The following is a 22,942-nucleotide window of genomic DNA, read 5'->3' on the forward strand; positions in this document are numbered from 1 at the left end:
CTTGGTAATGGTAGTCCACGCTCTGGTTACATCTCGAATAGACTACTACAGTGCGCTCTATGTGGAGTTGCCTTTGAAGACTGGTTGGAAGCTTCAAGTGGTCCAACGGGTGGCAGCCAGATTGCTCAAGAAGCGGGGTACAGGGAGCACACAACCCCCTGTTACGCCAGCTCCACTGGCTGCCAGTATACTACCAAGCACAATTCAAAGTGCTGTCTTTAGCCTATAAAGCCCTTAACAGTTCCATCCAGCTTACCTATCCAAGCATATTTCCCTCTATGAACCATCTGAGAGATTAAGATCATCTGGGGAGTCCCTGTTGTTGGTCCCACCTTCTTCGTGGGCACAATTGGTGGGGACGAGAGACAGGGCCTTCTCAGTGGTGTCCCCTTGGCTGTGGAACTCCTTCAGATCAGCCCCTTCTCTCTTGACCTTCAGGAAAAACTTAAGATGTGGCTTTGGGACCAAGCTTTCGACATATAATTGGAGCAATGCAGTAAGTGACCATGAATCAATGTGACTGACAAATGAAATAACCTTGGAGCATGTTTTGGATGGCGTGATTTTAATTGATGTTTTAATAATTCATGTTTTAATTGTTTGCTTTTAATTGTAATTCTTTATTGTGTGCATGGCATCAAATTGCTGCCTGTTGTAAGGCCGCCTTGAGTCCCCTCCAGTGTGAGAAAGGAGGGATATAAATATGGCAAATAAATAAATAGATAAATAAATTGTAGTCTACCATAGGTAGCCCTTATCATTTTAAATGAGTGATTCCCCAAATGTGAAATCTCGTTTGATGGGATATATAGTGTGAGTGAGGTACGAACTGTTATTGCATGTAACAGTTATTGCCTTAATGGTTAGAATTCAGTCCAAAAAAATAACTAAAATGTGTAAAAACTGTATAAACACATTAAACTTTGAGTGAGGATTTCCTTCAGGGGATATTAGTTTAATAATGTAGTCTACCAAAATAAAAATGCATTGTTCTTATGAGCAAAACTATGAGTACCTTCTAATTTATCTTTTATAAATCCTCCTTCATTCTCTGAGAAAAACGTGAGGGGGAAAATAGTACTAAAAAGCTTAGTAATGGACTGTCATTTTCCTTATTACCCTGCTGAATCACTAGGAAAGTGCATGTGTGGTGAAATGAACTTGAATGATTTGGTTTTACTGGAAACAAAATGTGCCAATTAATATGTATGTTCTATAGCAAAATGCTTCTACAGCAGGAGGATATAATTCTGTGGGTATGAATAAGCGCCATAATTTCTCATCCACCTTTCTGGAACAGGAGGAAATGGAACAAAAATACAAAGTTTATGATCTGTTTTCACTGAACTTCAGCCGCTGATGAACAGCCTAATAGTATATTCACTGTGTATGACCAAGGAAATAAAACTGGATTTGGTTACAGTCACAGCCTAGAAATATCTTGTCTTTCTTCCCAGCCCTGTAAGACATTCTATGCAGGGCAGCAGTGGCCATAAAAATTAAATGCTTTAGCCAAGGCTATTCATGGCATTATCCTGCTTCACCAGAGGATTTAAGCACAATGCAGAGACATTAACAGACATTAGGTGTATTTCTATCTGGTGTTATTGCATATTATCATTCTCACACACATCAATAACATGTGTATTTACGATAGTCTTTCATCACAGTTATGGTTAATCATAATTATGATATTCAAAAAGGTAGCCTGATAAGGTTATCCCAAAACATTATTGGAATATTGGACTATTGGTCCTCCTTGCTTTAAAGATGCATTAGGTACTATTTTTATTCATTCAGTCAGGGTACAACTACACTGTAGAATTAATGCAGTTTGACACCATTTAAACTTCCATGGCTCAGTGCTCTGGAATCACAGAAGTTATAGTTTGCTAAAAGAGTAGCACTCTTTGGCAGAGAAGACTAAAAACCTTGAAAAACAACAATTCCTGTGATTCCATAGTATTAAGCCACGCCAGCTAAAGTGGTGTCAGACTGCATTAATTTTACAGTTTAGATGCACCCTCAGTCTCCACCTGGCCCTGTTTAAGTATATTACATGTATGATTGTTTGTTGTTATATATTCTTTACATACTTGCATGACAACTTGATGCTTATATATTGCACAATGCTGAAATAAATAGACCAAACCAAGTATAATATTTCTGTTATCAATGTGCAACACCTGTTCATGTTGTAAAACAAAAGGAAAATTCACTTTATTTTTTAAAAAACTTTCAGTTGCAAAACATTGAAATGCTTGCCTGAGTCATTCTGTTGAATTTCCCCCCTCCCCTAAGCTAATCCTGTGGGCATTTCTTTTGTGCATCTATAGTTTTCTGCAAATTAAAGCATGTTAAAGTGAATTGCAGGGGCATTCATCATTTTGGCATCTACTATGCGTTCATATTCAGAGCTACAGTGCTAAATTTATTCTTGCATCTCTCAGTGGCACTGAAACGATTAAAATTATATAAACGATTGCAGTGTGTCTGTATTTGGACATAATGGATAACCATGGGTGATCATGACGAGAATGAGCTTCATAGAACCTCTGGCTTGCAAGCTCCCTCCTTCTTTGCCCCTCTGACCACAAAGAGGATCTCTGAATTTTTTGTCAAATCCAACAAGATGTGATTAACTTTGCCATTTTTTTAAAACAAGCCAGCTTTAGACCATGAAATATGAAGCTCCTTCTTCAACAAGCCATAACTAGGATCAACCATTTTAAAGATCGGATTGGAATTTGGGAATTGTGGGCAAAAAACATATGGCAGTAAATTACGTTTCATCAAATATGGAAGCCAGTATTTCCATTCATGCAATCTTGCAGTCATCTACTCTTTTTCCCAACTGCATTCATTAACATGGAATATATGCATCTCTTCTCAATATTGGAGTCATTGTTCAAAGGTTCTGCATATCCTTAGGAGCCATGTCATTAAAAAAACAAAAGTTTGGAAAAGTTATTTTGGGGGATTGAGATTCACAGAGCCATTTCCTCCCCTCTCTCCCTATTCAATAGAATCATTCTTTTAAAAGTTTTGCTTTTTAATAAGCAGAAAGTATGCCTTCATCTTCTGCTTATGGAGTTGCCAAAGGCATTTATTTGATCAATATTTGAGATCAATACATAATTCCATGGGTATCAATTTTGTTTGGTTCTTGCTTGATTTGTTGAGATTTTTCATAATATACGGTATAGAATATTTTACAGTTTTCAGTACTGGACTCCAACTTTGAAAACAAAGGTTTCAATCCCTGCTCAACCATAGAATCCCACTGGGTGATGTTGGACAAGTCACACTCTTTCAACCACAAAGAAAGGCAAAGGCAAATCCTGTGATCTTGCAAAGAAAACCCTATGACAGAGTCAGCTTCAGATCATCATAAATTACTTATTAAAATGTTTATATTTTGTTCTATGGACAGCACCTACTAAAATTACTCTAAACAATGAACAGTAATAACAATAACAACATCAACAACAATAATAACAATAAATGATTGTAAAAGCATATCAAAGAAACTTAAAACCATTTACTGATCTAGATTAAAACATTCATCTTGAAGGCTTTATTTTTAAAAAATGAAGTTTTAAATCAGTGCTGGAATAAAATCAGTGTTAGCGACAATTGGTTTTCTAAGTATAGGGCTATCCCAAACAAGGTACCATAGCAGAGAAGGCCCTCTCCCTATCTGTATTCCAGGTCCTTTGAAGGAGTGCAGTTCTATAAGTTTCTGAAAGAGGGAACCATGAGTTTATCTTTTTAGAATATGGGCTCAGTTTGTGTACTCTCATCCGGCTGCTCCTCAAATTAACATTTACATGAAACCAGTTGGAGAGATTATTCAGAGGCGTAGGGCAGGGTGCTATCAGTGTGCTGATGACACCCAAATATGCCTTCAAAAACAGCTTTAGCTAAAGATAGTATATCTCCTCTGAAAAAATGCCTAGATGAAAGACTGGGTGAAAAAATACATTGAAACTAAATCCAGATAAGACAGAGGTGCATGAGGACAGAGATGCTGGGAATGAAGGTGTGTCAACCAGTTCTGGACAGGGTTACACTCCCCTTGAAATACTATGTTCACAGCTTGGATGTTCTCCTAGATTTGTCTCTCCAAATGTCAGCCTAAGTTGATGATACAGTCAGGAGTGCATACTATCATCTTCGGCTGATACGTCAGTTGCGCCTCTTCCTAGAATTGGAGGGCATCATGGTTGGAGTTTTACAATATGCATTACATTGGGCTACCTCTGTATCAAGATCGGAAATTCCATTTAGTTTAAAACACAGCAGCCAGAGAAATTGCAGGAACATCTAGGAATGACCATATTACACCCATCTTATTTACTCCACGAGTTGCCAATAAGCTTCCAACCTTTCAGCGGCCACTCCAAGACTGTGGAATGACCTACTGGAAGAGCTCTGACAGCTAAATCAGCTGTCAGCATTTGAGAAACAACTGAAGAGCTGTCTCTTCCAACAGGCCTATCTAGTCAATTTTTAGCTATGAATTTTAAATTCACAATAATTTAAATACATTGTGAGGCATGATATAAAATCCAAAGGTAACAAGCTCAGAAGGATCCATGAAATTTGGAGAAGATCTTGCAAACAACTTGTCGCTACAAGCTACTCCACGCTACAAATATTGCCTGTGCTCCTTTTTTGCATCTAAATGCCATGAATCCATTATCTCTCTTCAATTATTTCAGTATCCTTAGACTTTCAGGGGAAATAATTTGTCATGACATTTTGACATGTTTTTTACCTTCTCTATTAAGTGGACACATTCTGTTTATACTGTTTGTTGTTTCTTCAGGGTTCCTTCTAAATTTAAATACTGCTTATGTCACAACTAATGGTAAGGCATGGTAAGCTGAGAAGGGAATTGAGTTGAATATTGGGAGTAGAAAGAACTTGGAATGGGGGTGGTGATGTTGCAACACAGCAGTTAGCAGCTTGGGGTGAATAGGGTTGACTCATTGGTTATTAACTTTCTATCCATTCTCACAAATTAACAGCTGCTGACAGTTCATCCTAGAGAGAATTACGTAACTCATGGGAAAAGAAATCACTATCCAGTACCATTGTCCTCTCACTATTGTAGTTTGTTATGGCCTGTTTTATTCCAAACCTAGGTGTCTAGCTCTTATCATTCACACAATGCTATTACGACCTAAATCATTCATAACAACATCGCTGGTTGCCCTTACTATATACAAATTTCATGTCAGAAGATACTGGGTTTAATTCTTTCCTTTAGGTACATTTCCAGATTTAATATCAACAAACGTTATCTACTATAGGAGTTAACAGAGATGTCCAGAAAGAAAATGTGTCATGTTTGACCACATTCAGCCACTTTTCCGTGTTGTAAAGCCTGCTAATTCTGGAACTGTTTGTTTCTCAACCCATAAGCAAAGGTTGTCTTGACTGTTTGCTTGTAATGTATTGTTCAGATCCAGTTCAATGGTTATGCAGTTCAAGAAGACAGTATTCAGCTATGTCTGGATGTTGTTAATTTTTCTTCAGGTTGCTGATTTGCACCTGGGACAGCTTCCTCAGTCCAGCTGTGCTTTTGAAGGCCAAGGTGACCTCTGGAGCAGAGATGGCTTGACCAGCTACAGCTGTTATGCCAGCTGCAGTCTCCTCTGGATACATGCTTTGTTAACATCCTTGTCCAGATACCTGCAGTGTATTATACATAAGGCTGTTTCTGAAAATGGCTTGAAAGCTTAATTAAATGCAAGATGTAGCAGCCAAGGTTTTGACTGGAATTGCTCACAAAAATAATATTTCATCTGTCTTGAGCTTAACTGGCTGCCTGTTCATTTCTAACCATAGTTCAACATAGTGGTATTTACCTTTAAAGCTCAAAATGGTTTGATAATCAACAACTTGAAAGAGTATTTTTCCCTCATACCAAGCTGCCCACATGTTGTGGTGAAACAAGCATCAACTCTAAGGTTGTCGGCCAATGGTAGCATTTTCCGTGTTCTGCTTTACCTCAGAGAAAAGTTTGCTTCCACTTTAGCTTTGAAGTTTTTCTCAGAAATAGTCCCCCAACCTGTCCCCTCAATAGATAGAACTGGCATTTGCTTCACTGCCTTTCAGCAGGGCGGAATAAAACCTGTTTTATTAACGAAAGGATTTCTTTCTTTTTTTATTAATAAAATCAGTTCTATTACTTAATTGCTTTCAATGCATTTATTGGAGTTTTCTTGGTTGCACGTTCTGTAAACAGCTTTACAATAATTGATAAAAAACAATTATATATACATTTTAAATGAGCAAAGCATAGAATCATAGAGTTGGAGGAGACCAGTTCAACCTGCTCTTCCCATGCCTTTCTGCCCAGGATTACTCCAGTGGTGTTTTAACTCCTTTTGTCACAATTTGTTCTTCCCATGCCTTGTTGCCCTGGATTAGTGCAGCACAATTTTGCCCATATGCCTTGATCTATCCTTTCTTTCTCAGAAGGAAATAGGAGGCATTGTTCCTAAGGCAGACATCTTTTTTTCTCCACGCTTTCCCTTACAATGACCTTAACTCTTGAGAAGACAGGAGGCATCTTTCTTAAAGTAGATCCCTCCTTTTCTGGGCCCCTCTCTTCTCCTCCCAATCACGTTACTCTCAACAGTAGAAGTCCAACAAGGGGCATGAGACAGGAGGAGATGGTGAGAGAAGGAAGGCCCAGCGGAGTTTGGGAGATCTTCGGCACACAGCCTATGCATGGATACATTTTGATATTTCTAATCATTACATATATTTAAAATATTAGCATGCCAGGCTCATGAAGCAGGATCTTGGGATAGAAATGTCCCTGTTACTCCCTGTTTCTCTAGACTTCAACTACACTTAAGAGGTGAAAGGCAACAGATGGCAACCAGAAGTAATGAAGAGCTCTGTGGCACTTTGTCCCTGAAATGTCTTATAAGTGTGTGGAAATGGGGGAGAATTTGTATCTGATGAAGTCCTCTGTGGCTGAGAAGTGATTCAAACCTTGGACTCCTGGAATTCTGCTCCAATGATCAAACCACTACATCACACTCACATGTATGCGTATATATGCACATATACTCACATGCACACACAAATTTATTGAAACAATTTCCTTAAGCAAGCCATAGTCAGAATCTCATTATTTGCTAATTCTGTTTGCAGAAGGTTTTTAACAAATAGTGTTGCTCAAAGGGTTAGCCATCCATGTAAAAGGTTTTTCAATATGAAGCGGAATGCTGTTTTTTCCTTCATGGCTTGTAAAATATACATTTAGTAAAAGGCTATATGATAAAGGAGCAGTAGGAAAAGATAAATTAGAGTAGGAATTAATCTTGTTGAGAGTGTCAGGAGCACCACTTGGAAATTGTCAGATGTTCTTGGCCCCTTTCTCAATATCATTGCCCAGCATGAAATTGTCCCAAGCCCGTATTTGCTACAGCTGAAGATAATACCTATAGAGCTGGCACATGCTGCTGCATTAAAAGCCCATAATATAATATTCTGATTCTTAGGCAGCAGGGGACCTTTATCTCTCTGAAAGCCATTTTTGACATTGGGAGTTCTCAGTTTATAGATGCATCAGATCAGCCTGAAATGAAAAGATGTATTTTGCAGTTCCAGGCATGAGAAATGCCTCAGTTTCACTCCCACGTTTGCAGGCTCAACTGTTCCATTTTAGGAACTAGCATCTCTTCCCCTCCCCAAATCCAAAACACCCACATGACAACTGTTGGAGCAATTCTTTCTCTAAAACCAACATAGTTTAATCAAGTTTTACTTTCTAAACTTCATCTGAAGGTACAAAGAAAAGTAAACAGAAGCCAAAAAGCAACTTTCTCCATCTGCATTCACAAAGCATTTTTATGGACTGTTTCAATCTGGTTTTGGTCAGCATTGCTTTTTCCCTTTGGGTGGTTTCCCCACAGATTAGTCTGTTACTTCTACAGTTTTCAGTGCCGCAATATATAACTACTGAAGAAAGAACAGCTTGCCATTCTCTGAAATTATATATTGAACACTGTCTGGGAGATTTGTTTGAGAAGAGTGCACAAGTGTGAGAGAGAACATTGCAGCTGTGTCAAAAATTAGATCACTGCTGAAACATTCATTATACAATTAGGTCAGTGGTTCATGTCACCGTTATCATCCTCCTGGCCTACAAATGTAGCCGTTTGTTCCTTGCTGAGAAATGTAGAGCTTCAGTCATAATTATTATGAACATGTTTCTTGACCTGAATGCTCACAGAGAAAAAAAAATTAGATCAGCCTCGAACCTCTAAGCTGTTAAGATATGAAATGTAAATGTCCTTGACAGGGCTTTGTTAAGCCATGAAACTTGCTCGGCATTTCAAAATAAAGAAGAATGGCAGGGAAGATAGTTTACTTAACCAAGCTTTGTAGAATACTAATGAATGTGTTTCCTGATAATAGGGGCCCTGTTTTAAGAAGTCACGTGAGCTATCATTTTTGTGGTACATAAATGTTGTTTCTTTTTTGTCCTAGAAAAGTATATCCCAAGTTAAGTTATTAATTCAGAACAATGAGTAAAACATTTCACTGATACCTGTTTACCTATTAGCCTTACTTCTAAAATAAGAAAAATACCAAGCAGTATGGCCATGTTCTAGAAGCATTCTCTCCTGATGTTTCGCCTGCATCTATGGCAAGCATCCTCCGGTTGTGAGGTCACAACCTCTGAGGATGCTTGCCATAGATGCAGGTGAAATGTCAGGAGAGAATGCTTCTAGAACATGGCCATATAGCCCGAAAAACCTACATCAGCCCAGTGATTCCAGCCCTGAAAGCCTTTGACAATACAGTATACCAAGCACATACTGCAGATGTAACAGCACTTGTAAAAATAAGCTGTGTTAGTTAGGGATACATAAGCACCCTAATATTTGCCCCAAAACATTATTTGTAAGACATCAGGTAGGGAAGTTGGTTTGTTCTGAGTTTTATGTTTGCTAGTTTGTTTTATTTTGCTTTTTGTGAGATTTCCAGTTGAACATTCACAAAAGGTGCCAGAGTCTCCATTGAGTGCTGTTCTCTGCCTCCAATTTTGATCCCTCCTTTGGTATCTGCTAAGGTTTGGTTCCAGAAACTACCATGGATACCAAGATCCATCAAATCCCATTATACACAATGGCATAGTAAAATGTCATCCCTTGTATAAAATAGCAAGGTTTCCTGTGTAGGCTTTAAAAAAATATGTTCGAGCCCTGGATAATCCTTGCATATAGAATTCGTGGATAAGGAGAGCTGAACTTTCAGTCAAACTGGCTATGTTTGTTTTGGGGTTTTTTGTTTTGTGTTTTTTGTTTTGATATAAAGCCACATACCTGATTCAGTGCATAATAGAACTGCTTCCCTGCTGATCTGTGTGTGCTAAGCCAATGAACTCCTACCACTGAAATCAGCAGGATACATCTGAAATAGAGTGAAACCCACATGAACCAAAGGGTTTATGCATGTTGAGAGCAGTTGATCATGCTGTTGGAAGTTGTCATGTTTATATTTTTTTGCTTAGCTACTGTGGATATTTTGGGGTTTTTTTTCTTCTTCTTTTGCTCTTAAAAAATCCTTGGTCTTATTTTGTTTTATGTGCATCTTCATCATTCTGAAAATACTAAAGTTGAAATGAGATGATATAACAACACCTAAAGTGCAATAAGATTATAACCAGTCATCAGGATTTTTTCAGGCTTTGGTCGTAAATGCAGACAAAATATGCTTACTATTCCAACTTCACAATGGAAGTTGATTATAGTTCTCAAAAGGCTGAAGTAACAGGCTGCTTAGAAAAAGAAGGTGGCCACATTTAGTCCCCAAATGATTGTCATGCTGACAGTTTATGAGGAGCCTTGGAGGGATATAATCATCTTTCTCAGTTGGAGGCCAGTTATGAAGAGACAGTCTGAGTCACCCAAAAGTGTGCACACTGTACAGGTTGTAGTGATTTCTCTGGTTTCACATGAACCAGTAAGTGTACTTGAGACACATAATTGGGCCCCATGGATTCCATTTCCTGTTGTTACATATTTTGAGTGTCAGCAACCTGTTAAATAACCCATAACAATAAAAGCAAATGTGTTTCTATCCTTGAACACAATGTAGCCACTATTATTCAGAAGGGGGTGGGGGTGGGGACAATCCCTATTGTTTGCTAGTAAACTACAGTATGTGTAATTCTTTAGACAAATGCACAATAAGCAAAAAATACTTTCCCGTTGCAATCCTTTTGTGAATGTGGGACTTTTTAGAAGTTTGACCACAAGGCCAGAAGCTATGGGTTAAGTCTGGGGTGAGAACCTTCAGATGTTGCGGACTGCATGTTCCGGCAACTCTAGACAGCAAAGCAGTGGTGGGTAATGCTAGAGGTTCCAGTATAACAACATCTGAAGTGTCTCACGATTCCTACTCCAGACTAACTACAGTATAAACCCTACTTAAAATTGGCCCTATGAAATGAATGAGATAGATTACTTATAAGTTGGTGAATAACCCTACTGAATCCAGAGAGAAGTACATCTGATTGATCATGGCTTGGTCTCCATAATGCTTGACTATCTTCTCAAAGTGGGACAATGGTTTTCACTTAAAACTCAGTTTTGTAGTTAGATAATTCATGCTACAGGTACATTTTGCGATATCTCACTATCTCATAGATATGTGCAATTCCACATAGACCTGAAAATTAAGGCCATCTGTTCTTGGAGATAACAGGAACAATAAAGAAAACAAAAGCTTAAGAATTTAACCCCCCCCCCTCCCCCCAAAAAGCCCATTAATTTGGAAACAAATTTTATCTGGGAACACTCACTTTGACTTTGTTCTAGACAGGTTTGTTGTAAGTTACAGATTTTGCACAATCTTTACTTTAACAAATATTCTGCCAGAAAAATGTGGTTTTAATGCCCCCTCCATAAAAGGTTAATGGAGCAAAAGTGCCCCCTAGTGGTGCATGTTTCCATGTGCTCAATCAAGCCTGTGTTAGTCATTACCCCTGCATATGTTGCCACGGTGTAAAGACAGGTGTAAGAGGACATCACTACTTCTTCTACTCTGAATACTGTTTCGCATGTCCAGAAGAACTAAAATTAATTTAGGGTTTTCTCCTTAACATAAATGTGTGATTGAGTGTGCAAAGCAGGTGTTTAATTTTCTTCTTATAGGTATAACAAATCTCACTATCTTATAGTAAGGTCAAAATCCTTACTATCTGGAGCTTGGCTTGAACGTTCACAGCTAGTGATAAACATGTACAATTAGTGATCTTGCTAATCATCATTAATTATGGAGCATATCTGTTAAAGCATCAGATTTAGCTTCCATTTTCTTGGCACTTTGAAGAGCCATCCAATATTTTATAGGCTTAAGCAACAAAATCTTAAAGTAACAAGGTTTGTAAATCTTCATATACCATCCAAAGAGTTTATCTGCACTAGCCCAAAAACTTGAAGTTGTTCAGAAGTCACTAGGATGTCTATACAACATCTAGGGACCTCTGGTCCTTGGCACAGGGTAAACTGGAAACATGACTGACTTTGATGCAAACGAGTCCTCTGTCCACACAGGTCAGCACCGCCATCCTTTTTTACAAGCACTCATTAGCACAGGGGAAAGAAGATAGACTGGGGCCATGTTTTAACCACATTGAGTCCCAAGGAGAAGCAGGTAATAAATAAACAATGGTGGTAGTGGTGGTGGTGTAGACAGTCACCGAGCTCAGGGGGAGCTCCTGGCTGTAATAAGTGCCCTGTACTGACATCAAGATAAGTTCTCACTCAACCAGAGAAAAGCTGATTCCCTTCTTTGTCTAGCTCTGCAGAGACCTCTGCTGATGTCAGCACGGGGTGCTCATGATGCCAAGAGCTCTGCTAGAGGTTTGCAGCTATCCACCACTGGCAACAACAACAAGGAAAGCAAAGTGACAGTTCAGCTGGACAAAATTGATTTTGGCCTCACTAGACATGTGGGTTCCATCCCATTGCAGGATGGTGTTTACATGGACATAATCTCTATTGAAACACCATTCAAGGCCTCCAGACCAATTCCCAAATAACTGGCCAGTGTAGACAAGCCCTAAGACAACTCCCACCAACAGGGAGTTTCTCTGAGAGAGTTCATGAAGCAAGTGAAATTTGTTCCTCCCATTTTGATGCTGCCCTAGCATTTTCTGTTCATTTTGGGTTTTGTTTTGCCCAAGAAATAACTGTAATGGCCCTACTTTAAGGTTAATAATATTTAATGATTGCTTATCCCTGCATAATATTATATTGCAGTCATGGCTTGTTGACTATAAAATTTCCTAACAGGATTTTATGATGAGGCATTCATGATAAGGGGGTGCTACTTGATGTGTAGAATATATAAGAGTTGCACTGGAAAATGTATTCTTTATTATGGGGTTTTAGTGGGCTTGTGGATTTGCTTTCTGAAGTCTTTGAGAAAAAATGTAATAACACAGTACCCCAAGAAGTGTAAAACAAATTAATCTGATCACAGTACTTACAGTGTTATCATCCTGGTACAGAATGATTTTTTGTGTTGTCCTTTGACAGACAGCTGGCTTAAACTGACAACTGCCCTGTTACAGCTTTTCCTATCATAAATCAGGGTTTTGTCAGCAATGCATTTTATGAGGGAAAGTCATAACTGTAAAAAAAAAAAAAAAAGAACCTCTCTGTATCAGATAATGTCCCTTAACTATTAATTTTGTCAAAAGCAAAACAAATAGGAAATCCGTTGATTCCGATTAAATTGTGCTTAGAACAAATCCTGCCAAACCTTTTTAATCAGTTCACTAGTTGGTGGGAAGGCTATAGATGTCATTTATCTTGATGTCTGAAAAGTATTTCATACAGTCACCCATTACTTTTTTATTGGAAAACTGACTAAATGTGGAATAGATGAAAACACCATTAGATTGTTCCATAATCAGTTGCAAAACCATTCTCAAGTGTTTGTGCAACAAAGGGGAAGAAATCTCAAGTGAAATGCTGCAGGCTTGTGTCCTGAAACCTATATTCTTCAATAATTTGTATTGGTGATTTTGATGATGAGGTGAAAGGAATCCAGATTTGCAGATTATACAGAACTGGGTGGGATAACTAACACAATGGAAGATAGGAACCAAATTCAAATGTGTTTCAATAAACTAGAAAACTAAGCTAAATTTAATAAAATGAAATTCAAGAGATAAATACAGAATTCTGCACTTAGGCAATAAAACCAAACACTCAGTTATAGGATAGACTATGCATTCCATTTTTTCAGGCACAGTACAGGATTGAAAAAAGAAAGCAATGGAAATAATCTGCAATGTGAAAGCAGGGAAAGACTGAACCGGATTGTAACATATACAAGATGAATATTGCATTCACTTTGTGTAAGAAAGTAATAAATGGCCTACTAGAGATATGCCTTGTTTTATACAAAGTAATAGGCCTGGAATCAATAGCAGCTAGTGGATCCAGGTCAGTGAAATGTTAAATCCACCTTGAGTTTTAATCCAGGCTATACAAGAGCTATTCATGCTACTACACATGTATTTCAACCCTTGGAGAGTTTGAAGCTCAAGCTAAAATTTAGGGCAGCTTCAACATCAGTGGAACTATCCACCACCATCAATTACATCCGGATTGAGGAATGAGTTACATTGTTTTCAGTCTAAGTTAGGTTAAGTTGGGATCCAACCCAGAAAAAAATTGGGGCTCTGCGAAGCATACTGAGGGACTCCACTGTTTCCTCCTCCTCCCCACCCCTTCCAAGCTTTCCCTCCTCTTTCCTGCTCCTCATCTTCCCCCACCTCCCTCATCCCCATTCCTCACCTCCCTCACCACTCAGATCCTTTCCCCCTCACCTTTCTTGATTCCAAAACCTATTTACCTCCCAGTTCTCGGAGGTGCTTTTATTGTACTTTTTTTGCATGGTAGAAGGGGGGTTGGATGGCCCCCGGGATTTCTCCTACTCCTACTACTACTTAAAAGGCTGGGTGGCCATCTGTTGGGGATGCTTTGTGTTTTTCCTGCATGGCAGAAGGGGGTTGGACTGGATGACCCCTGGGGTCTTCCACTGGAAATCTGTTATGTTTATGTTGGTCAAAACGTTTGCCCATGCCTGACTGGTAGATAAAGATAGATACTAGATATCATAATATATAAACATTTCTATATAAACATTTCTTGGGAAACGTTTGTTTCAAAAAGAGCTCTGTGGGTAAAAAAGTTTGAGAACCCCTGATCTAACCTAATCTACTCTTAATTTTGATTCTGCAGTTTAAACTATTCTAAAATGTAGCCTGGAACTACAAAATCCCTATGATGTGGCATTACAGAAATATCTCCAGGCAAAGGAAACACAACTAGCTCCAGAGCAGTTGGCCTCACTGTTGAGTTGCTCATATTAGGACATTTCTCCTAATTCCCTGCAGTTTTCCACTTGTTTTTTCTAGTCCTGCTCTCTGAAGCAAGAAAACAACAACAACAACAACAACAACAACAACAACTCTATTCCCTATTCTGCATAATAGCCTTTCAGAAAGTTGAGGATAGCTTTCATGTCTCTCTTTAATCTTCATTTACTTCCAGGCAAAATATATCTAGATACTTCCAACTTTTCGTATTAGATTATTCCAATCATGTGCCTTTTTGACCCAACACCAGATTATTTTACCATAATTTTGGTTTGTGTGTGTGTGTGGGTGGGGAGGGGACAGATTGCTAGTACACTCCGCAGAATTTTACAGAGCAGTAGCAGAAAGAAAGAATGAGGAATCAATGGAATTAAACAAGTTCAAACTTTGTTACAGAAAATAGAAACGTATTTGCTTCCATTTTCTGCTCAGTATGCGTCACAGAGTGGAGAAAACAAAATGTCGTATCCATTATATCAGCCATGGACAGTGTAAAAGAAAGCTGGCTCCGTTGTGAAACTGCTGGAGTCTCAATTATTGGATTAAGCAGAGCTTGCTTCAGTTGTCCCTTTGCTCTGCTGTCATGCTCCTCTGGGCTGGTGGCTCGAATATACTTAAAGGTGAGTCAAGTGTGACTCTAAATAAACAGGCAATGCTTTGCAAAGTGAGTTTCTGATTGTTAGCAAGCACATCTGCCTGTCTTGGAACATATTTTCCAAGCCTTCAGGTTACATTTTGTAAATGTTACCATTCTTTGGCACCCCAAAGTAACTTAGCAGTATTGCACAGAACTGAACAATTGTTAGAGAGGATTTCCATTGTGATGGAATATGGATGGCTTTAAATGACTGTGAAATTGTGTGGATAGCTACAAATTGCTATGTTACCTGCACTATGAGATCAAATAGCGAATTGTAGCATTGCACCTTATGACAAATCCTGTGAGCCGAATTTAAACAAAAACAGTTGAACGTAGACCCCACTGAAATCAAGGCCAATTGCTGCTAGTGAAAATCATATGACTAACATTGCAATTTATGTGTCTTCAGAAGTAACCATTTTGATTCCAGTGGATTGGGTCCCAACTTAGCACTAAATAGAATTGCAAGACTTAATTAGAACAGTTCCTTTGAATCAGCAAGATTTAGAGAATTGTTGATTCAATGAGCCTACTCTGAGCTGACAACTACTTTTAACCATGATCAATAACCAATTTTGAAATTCCTTGCCCTCCCTAAAGTATGACTAAGTTTGAAAATGTTATTTTGCTTGTGATCACAGCATCTAAATATGTGAAGCACAAGAGACTGATTTAATCTATTTCACATATACACATTATGTGTGTGTATTAAGCTGGTTCACCCCAGGAGACTTATGGATCCAGATGGATTTCTGATGTCTCTTGGGGAGTTTCCTGTCATGGCGGCAGACAATTCCGTCCAAACCCTGGTCAGTCTCTGGAATACACATTATGCAGGGTGAGGCAGTGGCTTCAGGCACCAAATTTCGTGTATAATGGAAAGTCATCACAATTTTAGATATGTGTGGGTTATTATTGTGTTTTTAATAATGGACATTAGTCAAAGCCTTGTGGAATTGTCTGCTTCATATGCCCAAATATTATGGCTAGCACATTATACACCTTGACTGGGGTCCGTGGAGACAAGATGAGATTTGATGTTCTTTCTGAGCAGCACAATCCATCTCCAATTTACGAACACGTTTCATCTGTTTTTCATCAATTGTTCTAGCTTCCAGATAATTTCTTGGCTCAATTCAAAGTGCTGTTCTGACCTTTAAAGCTTTTTATAGCTGGGACTGGAATATTCCACGTAGACCTTTCTTCATCGAGTAAAAAATGTAAAAGTTCAATACTTATTAACTAATAAGCACATGTGTTATTCAAATAACATCTTACCAATCAAGTATTCATTAGTACATAAGTGCAACTTAAAGACATTGTTTTTATGTTCAAACCCATGTCATTTTTATCCATTTTAAGCCTTTAACTTAAACCTATATTGATCTTTTTCCAGACATTAGAAATGTTATCTATCTTCCATTTTTTGCTCTTATCCATACTATTAAAAGCTTCTTGAATTGAAATCCATAAAGGTATCTTAAGATATAACCTAGGTTTGTATCTATTCCAAATTCTTAAGATGGTATATCTTATATTATTGACACAAATCTGTTGTGCAGTGTACACAGTGGACTCTGTAGAAAATGCTTCTGCTGTAATTCATGAAAAGGAAAATCAGCCTATTTAGCAAGCCTTGCAAAGGTTGATTTGTTATCAGTAAATGTTTGATATTTATATTTCAGTATACAGTAGAATCTCGCTTATCAAACATATATGGGCCGACAGAACGTTGGATATGTGAAAATGTTGGATAATAAAGAGGAATTGATTTGTAATTTTACAAATTAAGCACCAAAACATCATGTTTTACAACAAATTGACAAAAAAAGCAGTTCAATATACAGTAACATTATGTAGTAATTGCTGTATTTATGAATTTCGCACCAAAATATTGCAATGTATTGAAATAGTTGTGGATCCAGGCAGGAGGCAGCCTTCTTTAGATAATACAGAATGTTGGATGAGCAAAGGTTGGATAAGCGAGACTCTTCTGTATTACATACCTGGGTTGAAAAGACTTACAAGTGGAAAGGTTTAAGAAGCTCTGCCATAAATAACCAATATGACGTTATTTCAGTCTACCATATATACTCATGTGTAACTCAAAAATTATTGTCCACACAGCTGTAGAAAATTCACATTGAACTGGATTATATGGCATTGTGGACTCAAATAATTCAGTTCAAAGCAGATATTGTGGATTATCTGCCTTGGTATTCTGAGTTATATGGCTCTGTGGAAGGGCCTTCAGACAGTGGTCTTTTCCATCCTGATATCCATTTAGCTTGATACACCAGGAGATGAACCCAGAGTCTTGCACCATGAAGTATCTCATTTACTACTTTTCTGTATCTGGAAAAATAGAATTGGCATTATACATTGACTCAACAAAAACAAAGTCAACTTTTTAAACAAAATCTATTGCTAGAAAAGGTTTTTTAAACATCCTAAATAGTAGAAAATAAAAAGGCAGGGGGGATAGTATGGCTTTTATCAACCAGAATCAATGCCCTAAGTAATCAAGATAGTTTAGTTGTTGCTGGCAAAGCTCAGTTGTAATAAATTCTGGATGTTGTTTCAGTAGAAATCATTTGTATTTTATCATTAATGGCATTGTTATCCCATAGTTCAGCTGTTTCAGCTACCACCTGATGTATTCAGTTCAATATACTACTTTGCTTTGTTCTCCGATTGATTTGGCATTAACCAAAAGTGAAATACGGTTATTATAGCTGTATTGCCTTTAGACAGTCTTATTTTCCAAGAAGACAAACTGTAATATAAGTATTGTTCTCTGTGCTTTTGGGGCTTTGTTCTTTCCCTTCTTCATCATTAGACAGACTGCATATGCTCTGTACATGGTGTCGTTTCAGAAGCCCACGTGGACACCAACATCTCTGGATGCTCAAATATCATTACATCCATTATTCAATGATGTAGTCAAATGGTTTTCCTTGTATACCATTTTCAAATCAAAGTTTGTTTGTTTGTTTTTTGTTTTTTTGTTTTGTTTTGTTTTTTGAGGTTAGAGAGATATTTTCTAGTCAGGAATTATAAAATCCTTGGATGCAGAATTTATGTATCTGGAGAACCAATATCACTCTATATAATTTTGGAATACACACACACACACACACACACACACACAGGCTAGCATCCTGTTGGTGACATACACATGTGTAAGCTGTATTATGCATGTAAAGGGAGCTGTTAACTACTGCACAGTAGATCATACTGCTGAAAATTGAGCAAGTGAAATTGTGCATTGTATGTTTTTGTTGTACATAGCAAAATGCTCCCCAGTCAGTGACATATATTGCATGATATTGGTGTTTTTCATTGGGTTTGCATATTGGATTCCCATATACTCACCTATAGCTTAAATACTGCTGGCATGTATACTATTTTATCTCCCTTGAGTCATGGTTAAGAGACTTCCTTACCTAACTGTAGGCCAAGTTCCCTATCCACCCTCATCTTTATCCAGTGCTAATCTTTAGTAATTGGTCTGAATTCCCATTGAACTGACTGTGTCTTGGAGCTCTATCCAGCCCTTAACTTCTTTCCGCAGTTTCCCTTCTAGTCTAGAAATAGATTCTGTATAGCTTCATCAGAAATTTGTAGTCAGACCTCTGCTGCTTTAAAAGACTGCTACAAAAATTGTTTTATTCCATGGCCCATTCTTAGGTCAGCATTGTGCAATCTCAGCATCTTGGTTTTGTTGCTTTCTTCATTCTTCAACAGTTCGTCTTCCATAGATTTTCCTGTCTTTTGACACAGGCCTCTATCTTGGAATGCACTTTTATTTTCTCTATAGAACAATCCTGAGAGATGAACAACGTCATCATATTCAAAGTTCCACCACTTTTCTACAGGAAATTCTAAATCTTCCAAAAACACCCCACAGTCAACTCATTTGACAAGAAATCATCAAAATATTTTCCCCAAATATTCTCCTAGGGATTGTGGAGGCACACTTTTTCTGTATTTTGGGAACCCTGATCTTAAATTGGCCTAAGGACATAGGATGGCATTTGTGTGTGTTGGGTGTGTGTGTGTGGGGGGGGGGGGGATTCAGGCATTTTGGAAATGCTGTCATGCAGGGTTTTCTAGATGACTGATGCCTAAGCTGTGGGCCCTAACCCCAAATGATGTCTCCTTTATTCAATGTTTGGGCTACCAAAAGTTTTGCAAGAGTAAAAGGTTTCTGAACTCTTCCCATTTACACAAATCTGTCAACAACAACATGCAGTGTTTACAATAGCCTTTGCAGAGAATGCTTCATGAAAAGGTAAATCAGCCTGTTTAGCAAGCCTTGCAAATGCTGATTTATTATCTTTTATTTTTATTCCTCTTGTATATACCTAGGGTCATGTAAAAATTTCTCAAGTAAAAACGAGTCATGACTGGAAAAAATTACGAAGCCCTATTCTAGGGGGTCAATCCCTAAACTCTTAACAGTTTAGCTTCTAAACCCTTATAGTTGTCCATGGTCTGTCGGTATAATGAACTCTTAAAATATGCATCCAAAAGCTGTTCTTACCTGCAGTGTAACCATTTCACTATAATACAGTATCCAGAGATAAACCATAGATCATCTTCTAAGGCCAAGTCTGAAGTAAAACAGACACTTTCCATGGCTGATTAACAACAACTGAAATGTTATTTTCTTTATCCCACCACCACTGAAGAGAAACCACATTCTCCCCCACCCTCCCCATACACACAAATCCTCTCTCTCCATAACATCTTGGGATGGGTTCCTTTTACCCACTTAATGATTAATCCTATTGATTATTCATAGACACCTTTGGAAGACAAGATATTTTCTACTTAGCAGCGTGGTAGACAGTTTTACATTTATATAGGTCTAGACAACCCTCCTCTGAACAGATCTCACAAAAGCTTGTGATAAAATGATTTGAAGGCATGCAGCAACATGAAGTATATAAACATTCATTTTGTACTTTAAGAGTTTAGAGAGAGAAGAACCTAGGCTACAGGTATTTCTTCCACTGCTTGTCACTGAAAGATTGTTTTCCCTCCTTAATCCATTGGTTTTAAGGTAAAGGCTTAAAATCCTCATACTTATTCTGAATTATCCTGCTGCCTTCTTTAAATACACCTATACATTTGTGATCCAACTTTAAATTCTACTGATTTTAGTAATACTATTCCCATTTCTGCAGTAATGCTTAAGGCAGAAATCTACAATCTATTTTTGAAGAACTCTATTAGTTTCAAAGGACTGCTCCAAGGCCCAAGGACTTTAAGTTCAGCCAAAAATCTAGGGAATGAAATTATCATAGGATGAAGAGCTCAGGGCACTTACCAAAATGGACTTTCCCCTTGGAACCATCAACTCTCTTATCTTGCAAACTGCAACTGATAATTACTTTTACTCCAAGGAACATCAATAACATCATTTGAGAAATCCAGTATTTGCGTGAACATGGTACAGTCAGTCCTCCACATTCACTAGATTTAAAGGTGATAGACTATCATGAGAGTGGACACTCAATTTTTTTTAAAAAATATTGTTTTTACCTTAGAGAACACCTTTATCTAGGTTCTCCACCACATCTCTATAGGATGGAAGTTGTAGTTTTGCAAGGTTTTAGTTGTCTCTGCCAAAGAGTGCTAATGCCTCACCAAACTAGAAATTCCAGAATTCCATAGCATAAAGCCATTGTAGTTAAAGTAGTGTCAAATTGCATTAATTATACAGACTAAGATGTGTCCTAGGTAGGTGATCAAATATGCATTCATTGGTCTGAGGAAGAGAACGCAGCAGCCAGAACTTTCAGGTCCTTACTTAACCTTGCAGTAATCTACCTTTAGAATGACTTGTACTGTGTTTCCATACTGTTTATTTCTATTTCTTTAAAAGTTAGGGAGGCATAGGCAATTCAAGGTTCTAAATGGTTCTAAAGTACTTACAAAACCAGGGGGCACTGGTGTTTGTCTTCTAAAGTGTTGCTAAAGTTCTGGTGGTAAAAATTTCAGAACTCTAACAAAACTTTCAAAATTTCATTATAAATGGCAGTTCCTAAATGGTTCTATCATAAAAAATCATCGTAAATGAAATAATAATGAAATTTTGACAGTTTTGTTAGAGTTCTGAAATTTTCACCACCAGAACTTTAGCAACACTTTAGAAGCAAAGGACCAGCACCCTCTAGTTTTGTAAGTACTTTAGAACCATTTAGAACTATGGATTGCCCATGCCTAGTATATAGGACCAAATTATATTTATATGATCGCAGAAATGTCTGCTAATATGGCTCTTAGTCTGAAATTTAATAACCATAACACAATAGACAGAAAAGATGGGCAAAAGAGAAAGAAAGATGGGGAATAATCTAGAGTAGCTGGGAAGATCATGCCTGGTTAATTGCAGTGGCATGGTAGTTTGGAGGACAAGAAGAAAATGCAGTATCAACTGTCAAAAGAATAAATCGAAAATCCATCACTGCTGATAAGCAATACCTGTTGCACATAGCAGAACTCATTTTCATGGGTATAAAAGAAAATTGGTATGAAATCAACAATACATTGATTCATATAATGGTTTCATGTTACTTTGCAAGAGATTGGGTTGGGCACCAGGGTCTCCTTTTTTATCTGGCTGGTTGTGATTTCTTTATATCATGGGTCACTAAAATAGTAAACTACTTTCCCAGTATACCTTGTACTTTCTCTTGTTTGTTAATGCCATAAAGTGAGACCCCTAGGCATTTATTCGAATGGGTGAATATTTATATATCTTCCAAAACATTCAATAACTGCTTTCTTATTTTGTGTGTTTTTTCCAATTTATTCTACCGGAGCCTCTCTTGTCACTGATTTTACTTTAAAGGCATTTGATTCAAAAAAAATAAAATGTTGTTTTCTATATTACTTATTTCTTGACTGCTTGAACTATAATAATATCCCATTTAATCTACTCATCATGCACAACAATAAAGGATTGTTAGTGAAAATGAATCAGATATAAAAACTTTAGAAGTGTGTACAATCAGGCTACAGTATAGTGAGCCAACACAAAATAACATGACAGACTTTGTAGGAGCCTGGTTAAATTTGGGCAAGTCACACTATCTCATGTTATGAAGAAAAGTCTGTGATCAAATCACCATAAATCAGAGTAGATGGCACATAATAAGAACATGATAATATCCAACACCAAGCCAGTTCCCGCAGCTGCCAATCATTTGGCCTGTGTGAAGTCCACCAACAGGATTTCCTATAGGGTTGCCATTACCTTCCCCAGGGATTATATTTAGTCTGACTGCTCTGCCATGACCTTCCCATCTTGGGTGTCCCTTCACGGTTTTGTTTGTGGCATCATCGAGTCGCTCAAGCTCCAGCACCATGACAAGGCAACGATCCTTTACTGGAGCAACAGCAACAAGAACATGATAATATCCAACACCAAGCTGGTTCCCACAGCTGCCAATCATGTGCCTGTGTGAACCCGCCAATAGGAAATGAAAGCAATGGTCCCCCTCCCACTCTTATCCTCTGGGATAGTACCTTTTTTCGTAAATACCTGGGTATTTTATTCATTTAATTTAAAAAGCACATAGAAACAAACTGCTATCTCATATATGCAAATCATACTTTGCTTATAAATCTTACGGTCTCATTAACTGAACAGAAACCCACAAAACCAAAGTAGACAGGTTTCTGGACACTTTTAGTGAAAATCAATAATGTTGTCAAGTTAGTATGTATTGAAGAGACCATTGGAACTGCTTTCTTTTTTTGCAACCTGATGAAACTATATTGACAGTTCTTTTGAACTGACCACCCAGGAGAAATATGCCTCTCAGCAATCACTTGTCATAAAAACATGTTGAGATCTC

At 37.8% G+C, this 22,942-nt stretch overlaps 1 protein-coding gene across 3 annotated transcripts in view; it reads left to right on the forward strand.

Annotated features, from left to right (window-relative positions):
• DOK6 (docking protein 6) overlaps positions 1-22,942 on the forward strand; it is a 369,307-nt gene that overhangs the window by 214,258 nt on the left and 132,107 nt on the right. The window contains exon 8 of one of the 3 annotated variants that reach the window (XM_067467476.1): positions 439-539. The exons of the other annotated variants lie outside the window; for them this stretch is intronic. Within the exon in view, the coding sequence (XP_067323577.1) occupies positions 439-449 (11 nt within the window). The 3' untranslated portion in view covers positions 450-539. Of the gene's footprint in view, positions 1-438; positions 540-22,942 lie in introns of those variants that run through there. 3 annotated transcript variants of the gene reach the window in all.

This window comes from Anolis sagrei, chromosome 4, assembly GCF_037176765.1.
Source record: "Anolis sagrei isolate rAnoSag1 chromosome 4, rAnoSag1.mat, whole genome shotgun sequence".
NCBI classification, from domain to species: Eukaryota; Metazoa; Chordata; class Lepidosauria; order Squamata; family Dactyloidae; genus Anolis; species Anolis sagrei.